The sequence below is a fragment of the Aythya marila genome (genome assembly GCF_965140915.1).
Source record: "Aythya marila genome assembly, chromosome: 3".
Classification (NCBI taxonomy): Eukaryota; Metazoa; Chordata; class Aves; order Anseriformes; family Anatidae; genus Aythya; species Aythya marila.
In genome coordinates this window covers 3,147,497-3,164,697 of record NC_139044.1, presented here as the reverse complement: position 1 = coordinate 3,164,697, position 17,201 = coordinate 3,147,497, and the positions used below count along the sequence as shown (strand labels likewise).

General features: G+C 47.0%; 1 protein-coding gene across 1 annotated transcript in view; it reads left to right on the top strand.

The window, feature by feature from the left end:
* The first annotated feature begins 2,319 nt into the window (after positions 1 to 2,319).
* The window catches only part of PCSK2 (proprotein convertase subtilisin/kexin type 2), a 102,160-nt gene continuing 87,278 nt past the window's right edge, over positions 2,320 to 17,201 (top strand). Inside the window, exon 1 of the mRNA XM_082756529.1 lies at positions 2,320 to 2,640. Within this exon, the coding sequence (XP_082612655.1) occupies positions 2,449 to 2,640 (192 nt within the window). The 5' untranslated portion in view covers positions 2,320 to 2,448. The remainder of the gene's footprint in view (positions 2,641 to 17,201) is intronic.

The window sequence follows — 17,201 nt, the reverse complement described above, 5'->3', positions numbered from 1 at the left end:
AATTGTTGAAGGGCTGGAAAATGTGCCTTACATAAAGAGACTCAGGGAGCACCAGCTAGATGCTTTATCATCACAACCTTGAAGTTACTATTTGGAGAGGAGAACTTCGGTAAAATTTCAGCACTTCAGCAGACAAATTCATAACAAAAACGCTATCTAGATGTCAATGTGGGACCAATTAGTATTTTAAAAAGAGGCAGTGGTACAATTTGTTTTTACAAATGGCTGTAAGCAATCACTTGGGACATCTACATGATGGCTGTGAAGGAACAGTCTTGATTTTTAACTCAAGTTTTGTCACATTAAGGAAAAAAAAAAAAAGGAATATGGTCACAAGCAAGAATGAATAAAGTCCTACAGCTTACATAAAGTACTAGGCTAGAAATCCCAGTGGTCATGTCTGGTCTAAAACTTCTACAGTCACAAACTCAAGATGACCATTTTTGTGTGAATGGCATCTTTGAACTGACGTTTTCTGGAACCATTCAGATCTGACTTTTTAACCTGATCTTTCCTAATCTGATCTCTTTTTGGGGGCTTTCTTTATCATCACTAGAACTATCCAAGCTCAACATCACGAGGTTTACAAGCTAGAACCAGTTGGTGCTATCCCCTCACCACGCATGTTCTTTGGCAGCACTGGCTTGTGGAGCTGTACCCTTGGCTGGCAGTGGGGGACATCAGGAGGTGTGCTGTGACTGCTGTGGTCATGCTGCTCACCCAGATCCATGGCATGGCCCTGGGTCCTGCAGGGCAGGCTCTTGTCTTGCTGACTGATGGAGCCAGGAGCGCTGCTCCGCTGCCTTTGTTATTGATGGGCCTCTCTCTGTGGGTTAGTAACAAAACAGAAAGAGGCACACCAAGAAAAGGAAGATGGGGGGAAGAAAATATATATATACGGTCGCAGGAAATTTTAAAGCAGAGAAAATCCCTCCCTGCTGCTTCTGTTTTCGTTTCCCTCAGCTTCTGGTCACAAGAAACAGCTGGGGATGGGAAGCAGTAGGGCCTGCCTTGGCTGGTGAGCCGTCGCCAGCAGGTGTTGCTGATTGGAGAGCCTCATCGGCCCCAAGTCACCTGGAAACCCGTTGTAGCAGGGGCAGCCTTGGTGCTGGGGGAGGGCTTGCTGAGCATCGATGGAAACACAGCTCGGCTTCAAGAAATAACATATAAAGTTGTTTTTAATAACTGCATGTGCTGAGAATAGGTATTTAAAAGCAGAATTCTATTGACATAGGTTCTTAATGAGGCTGCAAAGATGTTTTCCTTCTCTGCCGTGCCATTTCCAATGTTTTACCTTTCCCTGGTGTTTGATTTTTCCCCCCAACATCAGTCATTCATTTACAGCACTGCTGTTGATTTAAACGGGCTTTGGATCAGGCTCCCAGTTACCATTTCCCTTCTGTTTGAATAGGGATTTTCTTTAATCCAGAAGAAGGAAATCAATAATTTGTCATGGCAAACCTATGCTCATTTGGATTCACAATCACGCGGTCGGCTTTTCTGTCATTTTCTCAAGCAGTTGAGGCTAACGGGAGCAGACTCCTGCCCGTGATTTTTGTTTGCCTTTGTTCCCCGGACTGTTTTAAGTTGGGTGCTCGGCCGGGTCCTTTGCGGCTGGCTTCTAGCAACCCCGCGGCCGTGTGGTCGCAAGGTGGCCCTGCCTTCCCCTGCTGGCTGTGTCCCGAGCCCTCCCCAGGGGACACCGAGCAAAGGATTCACTTAATGCAGCCAAATCCCCGCCGCCAGCTGCAGAACCAGCCTGGCACACACCTTGCCGTGAGCATCCCCACTCCGTCCCCTCCCTCGGAGCTGTGAAAGCAGCGGGTTATTTTCACAGCCTTCCCCTCCCCTGCCACCCCCCCGTCCCCGGCTGTCCCACCAAAGCCCCCCGGGCCGGTCCCTGCCTACCTGTGCCCCCCAAGCCCCACCGCGGGGCACTCCCCTGCGTGCCCACCCCATGTCCGCGCCCCCGGGGGCTTCCCCCGGGCACCTCCCTGAGCCCCGGCTCCCTTCGGGGCGCACCCCTGAATAGGGGGGGGGAACGGAGGGGGGGCTGTAGGGGACCGGGGGGGTTTCGGGGGACCGGGGGGGCCGGCTCGGCCCCGATTGGCAGCGCGGCGATGTCCCCTCCCGGCGGGTGCCCCCCCTCCAGCCGCCGCGGAGCCGGCAGCGCGCTCCCGCCCCCCGGAGCAGCCCCCGCAGCCCGGCCGCTCCCCGCCTCCCGCTCGGCTTCGCCCCGTTCCCTCCCGGTGGGGTGGTTTTGGTGTGTGTGTGTTTTCTTTTCTTTTTTTTTTTTTTTTTTTTATCTTTCCCCGTTCCCCCTCCCTCCCCCCCCCACCTTTTTCTCCCCGCTTTTCCCCCACCCCCCCGGCTTTCGGCCGCTTTCCCCGCCTCGCCCTGCCGGCGCCCTCCCCGCGGCGCGGCGGGCTGCGGGTTAGCTGCGGGGCCATGCCGGCGGGGCCGCCGCCGCTGCTGCTGCGAGGCGCCTTCCTCCTCTTCCTCTTCCTCCTCCTGCTCTTCCTCGGCTCCCCGACCCGGGCTGCTGTCTACACCAACCATTTCTTGGTGGAGCTGCACGCCGGGGGCCAGGCGGAGGCCGAGCGGCTGGCTGCGGAGCACGGCTTCGGCGGGGTGCGCAAGGTAAAAGACGGGGTGGGGGGGTAGGGGGGACTCGGCGAGGGTGCGGAGCAGCTGGGGACCGCTCCTGGACCTGCCCGGGGACAGGGAGGGGACGGAGCCCGGCCGCTCCCGGGGTCAGGGGCAGCGGGGACGGAGCCGCTGCGACCGCTCCTCGGGCTGGGAAGCTGGGGTCTCCCCCCCCCGTGCCCCCCGTTAGTTCGCTGCCCTGGGGCTCGCTGCGGGAGCAGCCCCGCCGAGCTCCCAGCCTGCGGGGCCGGGCTCTCCCCCCCCTTCACCCCCGGCATCTCCTGAGCCCGGCTGGAGCCGTAGCCGCCCCGAGCACCGCCGAGAATTGGAGCTGCATCTCTATGGAGAGCTCGCGTGCCGTGTAAATGGAAGATTTTTTTGGGGGTCGGCACTGAAGTTTGTGAGGCGGGCGGCTTCCTTGTTATCCCTGCTGTTCTCACGGAGAAATAGGGCGTCCCCAAGCCAAGGAAGCCGCTGGGTGTCGAGCCTGGTAAGCGCTCGGTGTCTGCCACTAATTAATGCAAGTTGGGAAACTTCGAGTGCTGGTGGAGGCTGTTTGGGCTCCCGAGGAAGCCCCAAGTAGCTGCGGTGACAGGAAGGCTCTGCCCGGCTCCTGAGGAGCCCTGCAGACCTCTCCGTGTAGGTAACGAGCAGAGCCCTAAATACTTCAGGGTGCAGCCAGACCTGGGGGGTACAGGGAGAGAGGTTGGTGGAGTGCCCTGCTCCGGACAATTCCTGGAAGCCTTAATGCCCAACAGCACTCGGCTGGGAGGAGCGTGGAGGGAGAGCAGGCTGTGTGAGCATTGCTGCTGCTGCTTGTTTGGTGCTTTGTGGTGTGTGTGTTGTTGTGTTTTTTTTTTTTTTTTTTTTTTTTTTTTTTTTTTTTTTCTCCTTGGTAGTTATGCAATGAGAGACTGCTCTGACTTCCAAGGAAGTGAATGGGAATTGCATGCTGAACTTGAGTGAGAGATTTAAGCCCTTGATTTAAGGAGATGCCTATATCTCTACCTCAAAGGCATGTGAAGTGAGACTCGCTCCTTCAGGCTGCCTTGTCTCAACTCCGCTGGGGGCTCATTAGAGAAATGAGGACAAGATCAGCGCTGCTTTGACCGCAGCCAGTTCCTGCTGCTGATAAGATGCCTTTGTTTTGGGCTGACAGCCTTGTCCCAGTAGTGCTGGAGCTGTGCTGCTGCTGCTGCCCTTGGGAAAGGGTCTGTAGCGGGGATTAGGTCTTGTTACATGAAACTTCTTAGACATGGCTCTTTGGTCGATGCTTTTCCCTTCTTATTACCCTCTGTCAGCACTCCCTGCTACCCTGGGGATATCAGTCTGATAGGGCCTCGGGAGGAGAGGAGAGTACCTTGCTGCAGAGCTGAATTTCTTCTTACTTTTTCTAGATGCTTAGAAATGATCCCATGACCCATGCGGGGAGGAGACTGGGGTTTTGTAGGATGAAGAAGTGCTGCTTCCGGGCTGTGACAGTCCTCTCCCCTCCGCCGTGCCCTCCCCAGGGCTCCTTGAGCACGTTAGGCGGCATACAGATTCCTCACGGAAATCAATCTTGGAGCTCGTCCCAGCGAGAGCTGGAGGGAAGTCCCTTGGGTGTGCGGGAGGAGAGTACCTGCTGCCCAGTGTGTGCCTCGGGGACTGTTCCTGCCCTGGGTGTCTGTAGGAGCGAAGCCAGGCAGAGCTGTGGCATGATCTGCGTGAGGTGCAGGGGGGCAGGGGAGGTTGTGGCTCCCGTACCATGCACATGCTGTCCCAAGAGGTTTCCAGCTTACATCATCCCAGTCCCTGAAAAGCTCGAAAGCCTCCCACCCCGCCCCCGCAAGTGTGAGAGAAAATAGCACCCTACTATCTGCAAGGCAGCAATTTTAGGGAACGGGAAGAGTTCGTGGGGTTTGGCACTCAGCTGGCTGTGTCAGAGCATAATCCATTACAGCCTGATAGCAATCTGCAAGGGAAGTGGGTAACAGGGGTTGGGAGGCAATAGTCGGGCGTCAATAAAAGCTTGTGCCATCTACTCCAGTGTTTCTTTGGTACTGAAGAGCCTCCTGATCTGTTTCGCTGTCATCAGGCTTGTCTGGCCTCTCAGCTTACAGTCTGCAGACTCAGCTTTCATGGGGTACCGACAGCGCGAGAAGTTGACCGTGGGCACACACGCAGATGGAGGCAGAGCTGTTAGTGGCACCCTCTGGGGAAGGACCATGTGTAGACAGATACACTGCCCGTGTTTTCTGAAAATATCAGGAACCAAATTACACTGCAAGGAGAAGTGATGCTTTGCATGCTTCAACCACACATGTAGTTTGGGTGATACACTGAATTAGTTACCTAAAGCCAATCCAGTTCCCCGTGCCCATGGTGGAGAAGAGCTGTAACTATCGCTGTTGTTTCGGCGCGGGTACTTTCCCAGCAGGGCAGTCTGAGCTCTTGTCTGGGTGGATTTAAGATGTGGATGAGAGGGACTGCTTTTGTACTTGTGATGTATCATAGGTGTGTTTTAACATGACCTCATGGGAGCTGATTGTTGAATTACACGTTTTTAGTGCACATGGCTTTGCCTGATAACAAACAAGCAGCACAAGTACATATTGCAGCTACTTAATAACATGATTTCTGCAGAAATGCGAGGGGAAACGTTGCCTTGAAGATTAATGTTATGAACTGCGCAATGCGCTCTCTAATTGATTCCTTGGCCGAGTTTCCTACTGTTGTTCTAAAACCACCATAAGATTTCAGGTGGGCTGAAATGTGGGCTTTAAATTCAGCACCTGTTGAACTGATTAAAAGGGGCTCAGTGCTCACGTAAACAGGTGTCTGCATTTAGACCTACAACCCTACCATGAGACACAGTCTCAAAAACACTGGCCAATTTTTCTTTAACCTTCCTTGAATTAATCCCCAGTAGAGGCTTCTATAACTCTAAATGTGCTATTTGATTTTTTTTAACGTTTGCAGTTTTTTAATCAATTTGTACACGCCAATGTTAATTCTCTCTATTCCTTGTGAAACAAATACAGTGATAATGCATGTTCTTTAACATGGTTAGTCTTACCATATTCAAGCAGTCAGGAGGCAGCCTCCTAGCTACATCATCTTAAATAGTGAGAAATAGGAAAGGAACACCTTTTTTTTTTTTTTTTTCTTTCTATTTTCCTTCTGGCACAGTTGCCACCAGAAGACATTTCTTAATGCAGGCTGAAAAAAAAGGCCCTTTTTGATCTTGCCTTGCCATTCTAAATTCATTTCTACCAAGGGGAGTTGGATGAAGCGTTTGGAAAGGTCTCATAACTGTGATCAGAGTTTAGACATCACTTTCCCTTTCAGCAGCAACACTGAGGCCGATACAATTGCCAATGTAGCTAAATGTTCCCCTTCTGGTAGCACTGAGGTGAAGGATTTTAAAAGGCTGGTGTTCAGTGGCCTCAGATTTTACAATGAAGACCAAACTTGGATTTCAAAACATAAGGAATCCTATGTGCCCTAAATTTTGTCTATTTTTTTTTATCCCTTGATATATTTATCACCTGCTCACCTCTCCCTCTAAATATTGCAAAAACCAGGTAACTCTTGCCACCGTGACTTTTCTGCTAGCCATTTTTTCTTAGGAGGCTGCTGGTTAAGGACCAAGCTTTCTGGAGCTGGCCATGAATTTCTGGATGAAAGACCATGAGCTTGGGTGGTTTTACATTGCATAAACACAGATTTACTGAAAGCAAGACCTAACATGAGCCAAATTTCTTGCTTTGGTAGCCTCTGTCTTCTGCATCTAATGTGGAAACAGACACTGCAGCAGCAGGGCATCCCATCCAAAGAGGATGAGAGCCCAGCCTCCCACATGGGCCCTCTGGAGCCTGAGGACTTGAGGTCAAGCCTCAGACTGCAGCGTTTCCATGCGCTAACATGTGTTTAATAATGAATTAGCTTTGTATCTTCTGCTGACCTAGAGGAAAAGATGTTTGTTCACACAAAGGGATTCTTCATTATAGCAACAGAAAAACCTTTTAAGAAATGGAAGGTACAATGTAAATTTTGTAAGGAAACCAAAAGCTTTATTTTCCTAGGAGTGTTGCAATTTTATGTAACTAAGATAAGAAAAAGTAAATTTATGCAAATGCTAACAGTGTGCTGCTGAGATTCCAATAGGTCTCCTCACCATAAAGAGAATGCTCCAGTTTCCAAGAGAGTCTCTGAGCTGATGTGTTCAAATTAAGAGGAAGAAGCAATTAACTACTAGGAAAAGTTTGATCCTGCTGTGGTAAGGCACGCTGCTGGGGGATGATGGATTCTCCCTTTTCCAGAAAAACCCTGGCAGGCAGGAGCTGAGGAACTGCAGAGAGAGCAGCTGGGTTTGGAGGATCCTTGTGGGTTCTTCACATGTGGACTGCAGACAGTGTGTCAGCGGGCCCTGGCTGTTACACCTGAGAGCAGTGCTTGTGGAGTTAAGTCAGAGTTATGTTGTGACAGTAGAGAGATTGCTTCAAATGTGGAAATAATGTATTCCCCTCAAATTCATGTTTTTTTTTTTTTTTTTTTTTTTTCTGTTATTTTGCATTCTGCCTTGGATGCAGAAACAGCCCCAGGAGCAAGGACTTCGGCTGGCTAAATAAAAAAAATCCCACATTACTTAAATGTACTCGCTTATGCATGCGGAAGCTGTAAGCTCTCAACACGAAGAATGTAAAACCCACACTCAAGTACATCCCCAAGCCAGTACCTGTCGAGCTCCTCCTCTAGCAGGACCCAAACCAATTCCTTGTTGGTGCTGAGCCTTCTGTATGAGGTTTAAAATAATTACCTTGTCAGCTTCTCATAGCATTTATTCCGACTGTAAAACAAGAAGGTCAGACTCTCCTGCTACTGGTCCCTGCTGTAATTGCTCTATTACTGTTTTGAATACGCAGAACAATTCTGTTCCTTGGCAAAACACGCACGTTAAACCTTACCTTTACAGATAAGTTTGTTTTGTAAAACTGAGCTACAGCTCGGTAAACACAAAGATACAAAATTGCAGCTGTTTATAAAGCTGCCTGCATTTATAATTTTATTTATTCCATATTGCCTGAACTCATTGGCAAGATTGCACATGTGGTAGAGACCCAGGAAATGTGCTGCTAGTAATTCTTTTTTCGCTTGTTTTCTTTGTGCTGCAGCCCAACTGGGGATGTGTGGTTATTTGTTTTCATTTAAATTACATTTAGTTTTGCCAGTGTCAAGGAGAAAAATAGAAAGAGAAAACATATGAAGAAGTGAGCCGCGTTTCCAAATGTTGTGATCCCAACAGCAGAGCAGCGTGGTGCGTGCCAGCCTGTGGCCTAGCCCGAGCATTGCCCAATGAAAGCTGCTTGTGGTGCGCTGTGGAGGTACCAGGGCAGCTTTTGGCCATGACATGCAACTCAGGGTGTGAGGGCCTTATGCTGCTGAGGAGCATCAGAGCTTAAAGCTTGGGTGCTGGTGGTGCCTCGTGCCTCATGGAAGGGAGAGCAGGCTCCTGCTGGAGCTGCCTGCGCACCAGACCAGAGCCAGTACATTCAGGTTGAATGCCCAGAAACCCTCCAGCTCGTTTCCTACAGTTCCTTCTCTGGGGAGTACCTGTGATGAGGAGGAGCAACCAGCAGAGCAGCCATAAGGAGTTCTTTCTTGCAATTTCATGGCAGGAAACAGGCTGTTGCCCTCCAGTGCTTCTCCTCACAGTGGTGAAGCTCCTTTTCCTAGTTTTGGGAAATCCCTTTAAAGTGTCACTTGCAACGATGTCAGCTCCCTGTTATTTCTCTCCTCCATGATGGCATGAGGAGGTTTGTGCCACACGAGTAGGTTCAGGTTTTGCACCAGGAGAGACAGATTTAGCATATGGGAAATGGATCTCTTGTTTTTGTTTCCTTTGCTTCGGGTCTGCCACTTAGCTATTTCTGACCCGTGCTGTGGAATATATAGTTGAGTGGGATTTTCATGTTACCGACAGATAAACAATGAGTATTAGTATGGTGTCACTGCCTGTGACTACACCACCCTGCTGTCAGCCTAGCATCTCCTAGTTCTGCCCAGGTAGCTCATTAGCAGATGACTCCCAGGCTGTCTCTGGTTGCTCCATCACATAGGTATATTGGCTGCCTGCACACGTTTAACTTTAGGACCTCTTATGCTGTGGGTCTGCCTAGGACTCTGCTTGATGCTGGCATTCCTCTGGGCAGGGTCTCCAGGTGTTGAGAGCAGTCTGGTGGCCATTTCTAAGAGGTGATATGGATATCAGTTCCTATTGCCTGCACCAAAGACAAATTTGTCCCCAGCCCTGAGGCTTCAGGGCTGCTCAACAAAAGGATAACTGCTTTTGCAATAGTAAGCTGTCTCAGAGGGTTGGTTTTTGGGATCAGGCCAGACGGACAGATCTTATTGCTGTGTGACAGCCAGAACCAGATGGTTTAGGTTACTCTGCATGAGGTAGAGCATTATGTTTCTAGCTTGGGCGTTCAAATCCAGATCAAATCCCTAGACCAAAATAAATACATCGTCAATCCTCTCCCAGCTCAAAGTGCTTCCATCTGAGTACCTGAAGCATCCCTGGCATCTCTTTATCATCAGGTAAATGGTCCTAGAGGCTGACTGTGCTGCTAGGCTGGGTTCTTGCAGAAAGCACTGAGGTGAACTGTGGGATTCCCGATGTTATTGCAAGTGACCTGTGCCCTCATCCATCTTTAGAATGATTCCAATTAAAATTAATCTGTGCAACTCAAGTTCCAAATGCTTGTCATGAAGCACTTCACAAGAAGTTGCAGAAATGCACGGAGAATTTATTTGGTAGATAGTTTCATTTAGTGAGCCCAGAGATGTGAGCGTGTTCATGGAAAATTCTGTGAGCTGGAAATCAAGCCAAACCGATAAAAATTAGTGATAAATTCAATCAGTTCTTATTAAAATATTATACCTAGGAAACCCTCTTGTGCAGGTCAGCCTGTAGGACGGGTGTCTAGTTTCCATGCGAGCTGCAGTGACTGACCCTGCTGTGGTGTGTGGACCTGAAGTCTACCTTGGTCATGCGGTGCTGTCCTAGTCATCAGAAAGCACTGTTCATCTTTCTTTTCATTTCAACTTTTTCAAATAATTAAATGGGTCAGGTCTCTACAGGACGCTGGCTATGCAGTGGCTATAAATATTGCCGTGAGCAGCGCGGTGCTTCCATCTATCACTGGCCTCTGGTGGGAGGAAGCCGAACTGCTCGGCTATTTGTCAGGAGGGGATTTCTCCAAGCAACCCGAAGTCGTCTGCTGTCTTGTTGCTCTTGCTGTGAATTGATGAGAGCTCTGTGTTTAACTCGTGTAAGTTCATTGGGAAAGCTAACCCTCCACCACTGAAATGGAGCTTTTATGTCAGCTCAGAGCTCCTGGGCTGTGCTTTGGGATGCAGTGAGCTGTCCCAGGGAGAGCTGAATTTGTTACTGTGCGAAATTCAGTATGGCCACCTCAGGCAGTTTATCAGGCAGCATGAAATCCACCTAGGACATTGAGTTGCTCAAAAGGCAAACTTGACTGAGCTCTGGCTGTGTTTGGCAAGTCCTGTGAGCACGTACCTGAAAAGGGACCATCTGCACACAGGGATAATAAACTAAACTAGGTGGTGGTGGTCCTAGTTTGCTCACTCATGAAACGAACTGGGATGTAACGTTCTTTGTCATGTATTATCTACCTTCTCAAACAACACTTCTGTGTAAATGTTATGTTCTTAACTACTTTGTCCACAGAAAGCAAATGGAAAGAGTGACCTCAGTGTTTGCATCAAACCAGTCAGCAAAAGCGCGTTCCTGATACTCCTGACTGAACTGGGTTATTTGCTTACCTGATGAGTAAAAGGGTAACGTGCCAGACCTGCTTTCTCCTAGAGCATACAACCACGTTGTGAAAACTAAAGCCCAACAACTATATATTTACTTATTATTAAGTAGAGAAACTTGCACTCTATTAGAAGCATATTTGGTATCAAACTGGGGCTAAACAGGTGAATATTTTAGATGGGTAGTAAAATAAAAAAGGAGGGGGGATATAGGCTCCCCTGTCCTGATGGCAGAGGACCCTTCTTTCTGCCTGTCCATGTTGTATGAAACACGGGTGAAATTAACTGGTGTGTCTGAAATCAGCTGTACAGCTGATTGCTGCCTTTGTCACTTACTGCGCAATGCCAAGTGCAGCAGAAGTTTCTGCTTGAGGCTTTTAGCTACAGCCAAGACGTGGTGAATTCACTGTAACCTTAACCAGTCCCCACAGGGACCTTGTGCTTCCCTGTGTCAATTAATTTTAGAAATGTGTGTCGAGGAAATCTGGCGATTTGCAAGTTGCTCTGAGCCAGTCGTAACACAATCGTCACAATTTGGGTGAAGTATGACAAATAGGAACCTGAACGTGTTTGCAGGTTTGAAAAAATCACTTGTTAACATCAGTGGAATGATGGTTGGGGGTCTGGACATCATCTGATGTTTGATCTTCACACTAAAACCATTCCATTTCTCATACAACTTAAATACAGTTCAGAATAAAGTCCAGACAGAACAGATATGGATGTTTTTCTCTCTTCCTTCTGATGGGATTAAGTCACTCAATTTCCTTCTGTAAAAATCCCCTTTCTTCCCTTTGAACTGAACATTGAGCATATTTTATTCACATTAAAAATATCGTACCTCAGTAGAGAAGCCGATATTCCAGACTCTAAATGCTGAAACATGCTAAGTAATTAATTAAAAACCTATATTTGCCTTGCCTGGCTGATGTAATAAAGAATGATAACATATCAGCACATGCTGGATTGACCACAATTTCTGCCAGCAATAAACTTTTGTCATTTGTCAATTGGCAATAACGAAGCTCATTGCACAGCTGCCTGAAAGGTCAGGGAGGTAGGTCCTGGGAGGAAGGGGAAGAGGTGGTGGTGCTCTTTTCCTTCTTTTCTCATCGGTACCACTAACTTCAGGGCAGGTTTGGTTCTTCCTTTATGCACCATCTAATGCAGAGCTCTTGAACCTGCTGAGAGCAGCAAGTTGCGAAGTGATGACCGTGCTGTGGTGTGCTGGAGCTGAGGTGAGCTGTCTCCAGCTCACAGTGGTGTGAGGAACGGTACAACTCATGTCTAATGGAGTCTTCAACCAGCAGGGATTAATTACCGTGACTTTCCACTAATGTAGTCAAGAACTACAAAAACAAGGAAAACAGCAGTGCCCTCAGATTCCTGTTTTCCTTGGCACCATTGAAAATGTTTTTCTTAAAGCTTCCTTGAACTGCTCTTTTCAAGCCTATTACCTTAATGTCTTTTTTAAAAACAACAACAAAAACCAGCATGCCCTCCTGTACTTTAATGTGACAGTTTTATTTCTGATTGTTGTCTATCAGCTTCTCTCCCATAAAGCATATATTTTTCTCCAGGAATTGATTGTTTCTCTGGGAACTGGGAGGCGTCTTCAGTGTGGTCTAACAACAGAAACCTCCCTGCGAAGCACTTTCTATCAATTGGCTACTGTTTGGCAGCCTAGCATTAAACAGACACGGAGAAAAAAGAAAAGAATAAAGGGCTTGTATAGAAAGAGCTACAAATCTTCCTTAAGTGTTGGGAAGGACTAGCATCTTTGCATTAGTGCAATTCACCTTTTCTGTGCTTTCTTGAGTTGTTCTTGTCAGTAACCAACTAATTTTGGCCTGAGCAGCTTTTGTAGGACTACTTCATTAGAGTTTGAGTTCATGACTTTGCTTTTAGGTGTTACATTAGCTGAGCACTTGCACACATTTATCCTACACTCTTTGCTGCATGGACATAGATCAAAAAATGATGCTGAAGTGCTTTGCTGAAATTCAGGGTGTCTGTGAGTAGCCATGTCTTGTCCCTTCTCTATCTCTGAGATGTAAAAGTATCAGTAATTTTCAGCAGGGGCACGCTCTATCTTAGTGCTGTGTTTCAGAAATAACAAACTTCTATTGCATGGTTTTATGTCAGTGATCTTAGAGCTGATCTTGCACCAGGTCCCAGTGTGATAAGAGTAGTCAGTCTTTTTGGCTATGTGCTTAAAAGGACAGAGCTACATTGTAGATCAGGAAGGAGGCAAAACAACCTTTGCTAGTAGTGCTAATTGCTGTCAGCAGTATTGGACCAGCTTTGTTAGAAAGAAACCACGGTAACTTAAATTTGCAGACTGTAACTAAGTCAAGTTATTTATTATAACGTGACTTTTCCCTAAGGCAGTTGTGCTGATATGAAGAAGAGATTTCCATCATGTATTATTTAAAGATATTAAAATATTAACTAAGTACCTGTTGCCAAAGAGGTACCCGATACATACGTTTAGACATGCCCATTAGTATAAGTGGACAATGGCACTTGGTGTTTTATAGTTTCAGTAGTGCTGTGCAAACATTAATGAAATGAATCCCATCAATAAATAAGATAAGTAAACAAGTACTTATTAGACCATACCATTTTACATGCAACTGAAACAAGACAATTACAGCTGTAATTGCCTGAAATTCTACTAAAAATAGTAGAAATGGGTTGCCCAGCATCTCAGAGGCACAGATTCTCAGAAGACTGGCCAGGGCTGAGCTGCAAGGAGCTGAAAACTCATGTCCTGGGTGTCTTAGCACTGGCTCTGTCTTGCAGCAGATTGCCACCATCAGAAGCAACATTGTAAAAGGAAGAAGCAAATTAAAAGCTTGCGGATAGAATGATCTTGGTGTGAAGGATATTTGGGGTGTGAAAGCTTTCACAAAACACTACCGTCTTGGTCGGTGCTTTGAAAACACAGAAGAGCCTTGAAAGAATGCTAGGATATCCAGAGGCACTACCCCATTGCTCCAAATAGGAGAAAAGTGTGAACAATAAAAATTTTGTTGGCCTGTGGTCATAAAACATAGTGCCTGGACTTGCCTGAGGTGCTCCTCTTTTCACAAGACATATGAGGGCATAATGATTGCTAGGCCTTCATTTAAGCCTTTCCACCCAACAGTAACAATCGGCAGCTCCAAGTAATGATGATCTGGATCAATCCAGACAGTGCAATGTTATTGTGTAAGCAAGAACATCCTTCTCTAAACCTGAAGAGTACCCTGCTCAGGCTGGATTCAGCAATGCACGTGGTAGAATCAATAATGTGTTTTATGGTTACTGGGGAGTAATGGATAAAACTCTAAAATGCACAGATCCATTCACATAAGCTAGAATGACTCTTCTAAAAGCCTGAAATGGCTTGTCCAATTCGCTGATAAAACTAACAGCAAATCCCCAACCTTGTTGCTGATGACTTTTGGATGCTTGTGGGATGAAGCTCTTCAGTGACAAAGTTAACAGCAACATAAATACAGTAAAACATTAAACCTCAATGAGTCATTCAATGGCAAATCAAATTCCAAGTATCACAAAGTTGAAGCCAAACCAATGGGGCAGTTTCTTGCAAGCACTTGCAAGCACTATTTGAGTTAGTGTGAAAACAAAACTAATGCGAAAATGAGAGCTAGACTGTGAACATCAGAAGCGACCTACCTGAATGCACGTAGCTGTGTTTCTCTTATGGTCTCTGGAGCAAGAGAGAAGCTCCTGGGGCACAGCTCTGCTCAGTTAATGTGGCCACCTGAAATAGGTCAGATGAATCACGCTCTCAAAGAAGTCTCTTTTTTTTTTTTTTTTTTGCTGTGAATTGTCTGGGGAGCTCAGACGAATTCCCCATGGACATCCTGGACATGTAAGCATAATTCCAGCCCCAAACTGGTTCAATTTCTTCTGCTTATTTATCTGCATTTACTCATGTCCAGCTATCGGGAGGACTATTTAACCTCGTGGTTGCTGTGTGCAAAAGAACTAGAAAAAGGACTTCCAAAAAAAAAAAATCCAAAGGAATATATTCTGCAGCCTTTGGATACCACACACCTGACTTTATCATGTTTCTAGAGGAAACACTTCAGAGAACATTGGAAACCATGATTGCTGGCTTGAAAAAGACTAAATATAACTTTTAAGCAATGTTGTCATGTTCTCACAGGATAACCAATATCCTAAAAAACAATAACATGTCCTTGTTACCATGTGTATTACAATATTTCTATTGACTTCAGGACAAAGGAAGAACAGATCAATGTTCTCCAACCAAGTAGTCACAATCCTGTCTTATTGCTGCCAGTAGCTGCTTCCCCTGAGAGGCGGTCGGATGCACGTGAAACAGAGCCGAGAACATCTCTAAGTAACTAAGCCAGGTATTTCTGAATCACTCTGTAGGAGAAATGTTGAACTCTGTTAATCACCTGATTTCACAGAGATCATCCTCTGCATGAGGGATGTTTTAATAGGAGGTTTACGTTTTGGCAGCGTTGAAGCCATGGATAACACCTTCACGTGCCCGATTTGCCAAGATAAGCACGATTAGGCTTCATTATTACTTGGATGGAGAAGCAGGTGCAATGTGAAGTGGGCCAGGCAGACTGAGTCACAGCATTTGGGCCTGGCTTGGTTGCTCCAGCCTCCTGGGCAGCTCAGAACACATGTGGATCCTTAGCTCCACCTGAGCTCCTTCGGCTGAGGCTCCTAAGTAATTATAACAAACTAATGAGAAAGTGTGAAATCCTTGCCTGGGGCCTTGGGGACACAGCAGACTGGATTTCATGTTGAGCAAGCTCTGGCACAGCTTCAGTCCTCTGTGCTGTGCCGCACTTCTCCTCCACCAACATCTGAATTAATCCTTTCTCGTTTGGGCTTTGTTCTGTGCTATTTCCATGCCTCGGGCTGCCTGCGTTTCTAGCTGGCTCTGCTCTTACATGCTCCTTGTCGCTATAGTGAGTGAGTGCCTTTGACTTCAGATTGGGCTCCCATCTGTGTATTTAAAAGTAAAACGATTTCTAATGCTAATTGGGGTGAGGGAAAATGAGAGAAAGAGAGTTGAAAAATTCATATTGAATATTTATAAGCATCCTCAGTGCATTTGGTGAGGCTGGGATGAAAAGGTTTCTAAAAGGTTTCTAATTTCTGCTGTGAGGCACTTTGTTGCACTTCAACTCTGATGGCAGCTGAAGGAGTGGGGCCTGTGGGGCCCGCAAAGGCTCCCAACACATTTACTTGTGCCAGGTTTAGGCTGCATTTTCCGTTGGTGTAATTACTGAGCAGTAATGGGATGAAAGAGCTCACCTGTGTGGGTTTATGGCCCCTTTTAAAGTCAGGAGCTGTGCTCTGTGGAGGAGAGATGCTTTGTGTTAGTGTACTTTTTAAAAAATTATTATTTAAATTGAGAGTGGATAGTTTTTTTTTTTTTTATTATTATCTTTTATTTATTTATTTTCTCTCCTTTGAGCAGACAATGGGTTTCTTCAGCACCAGTATTGGTTGGGGTCCCCACATGCCTGGCCCCGTATTGGTGCAGGCAAGGAGCCCCAAGGAAGGTCTCTGAAAGCCTGCCTGGATAAGGACTTCTTGTGAATCTTACTCCTGTTACTCTGAATTCAGTGATGATTAAGAACAGTGACCCAGGGGTAACTGTTATTAGACGTTGCATTTTTTAAATATTTTGTTCAGAATAAGTTGTTATGGACTGTTGGCTCCACTGGTAACTTGGGCGAGGAACCTTAGTAGTAGGTTCAGGTAAGCTGCTTTAGGATGATGTGGTATCAAGGAGAAACCACTGGAAGCGAGACAAGAAGCTCACGGAGTACTGGAAGGATGCTCTTACATGATGCAGCAGGACAGGCTGCCTGTGAAGTCTGGGCAGAGACCAGTCCCCTTAAAATAGGCTGGGGCTGTCTGATCTGCTCTGAGCTTCCTGTGTGTGCCATAATTTGCTTGTGAGACTTGCAAAATAGAGCCCTAAAGTGAGGCAGTAAAACTTGGTGTGAAAGATAAGCCTGGGAGCCAAGGTTCCTCTTTAGGCTTGTGTTGTTGTATCTGTCACCTCTTAACAGTACTGACAGGCTGTGAATTCTGGACCTCTCACTGAGTGCCAGGTAAAACACTGATCCTGCTGGCGGCTCTGGTCAGTATTTTTAAGCTTCTAGTTTTAGCATTTATTGGTGCTTCAGTACACATTTGCTACAGACATGCCCTGGCCAGATTACACTGATGCTTTTGCAGTTGTTATCAGGGTTAGCTGTGCCCAAGGTGGCCTAGGTGCTACCAGTTTAGAGCAAGGGACGGTCTGAGGTCAGGCTTTCTGTAGTTCCTTTTCTGTGAACCTTGGCATTGCTGTGCAGCTGATCTTGATGTCCTTTGCTTTCAGACAGACAAAATTAAGCCTAGTGCCACTGTGTATTGTGCAAGGGAAGCCTGGAAATACAGTTGGACCTTCTCGGTCAAGCAGACAGAGCAGGATGGGAGCCATCTGCCCTGCCACAGCTGGGTGCTGCCCTGTCCTGGATCAGGCCCCCATGGGGAAGAGGCTGCCCTGTGCCTGCTTTTTCCTTCTTGGAGCAGATGAATAGCCAGGGGCTCAGCAGCAGACTGCCTTTAAACCATGACTTTATCTTCTTTTTATTTCAATAATAATTGCACCTGGACAGCTCTGTCGCAGCAGTCATCTGATAAAAGCAGAGATGCCTCAGAGCCACAGG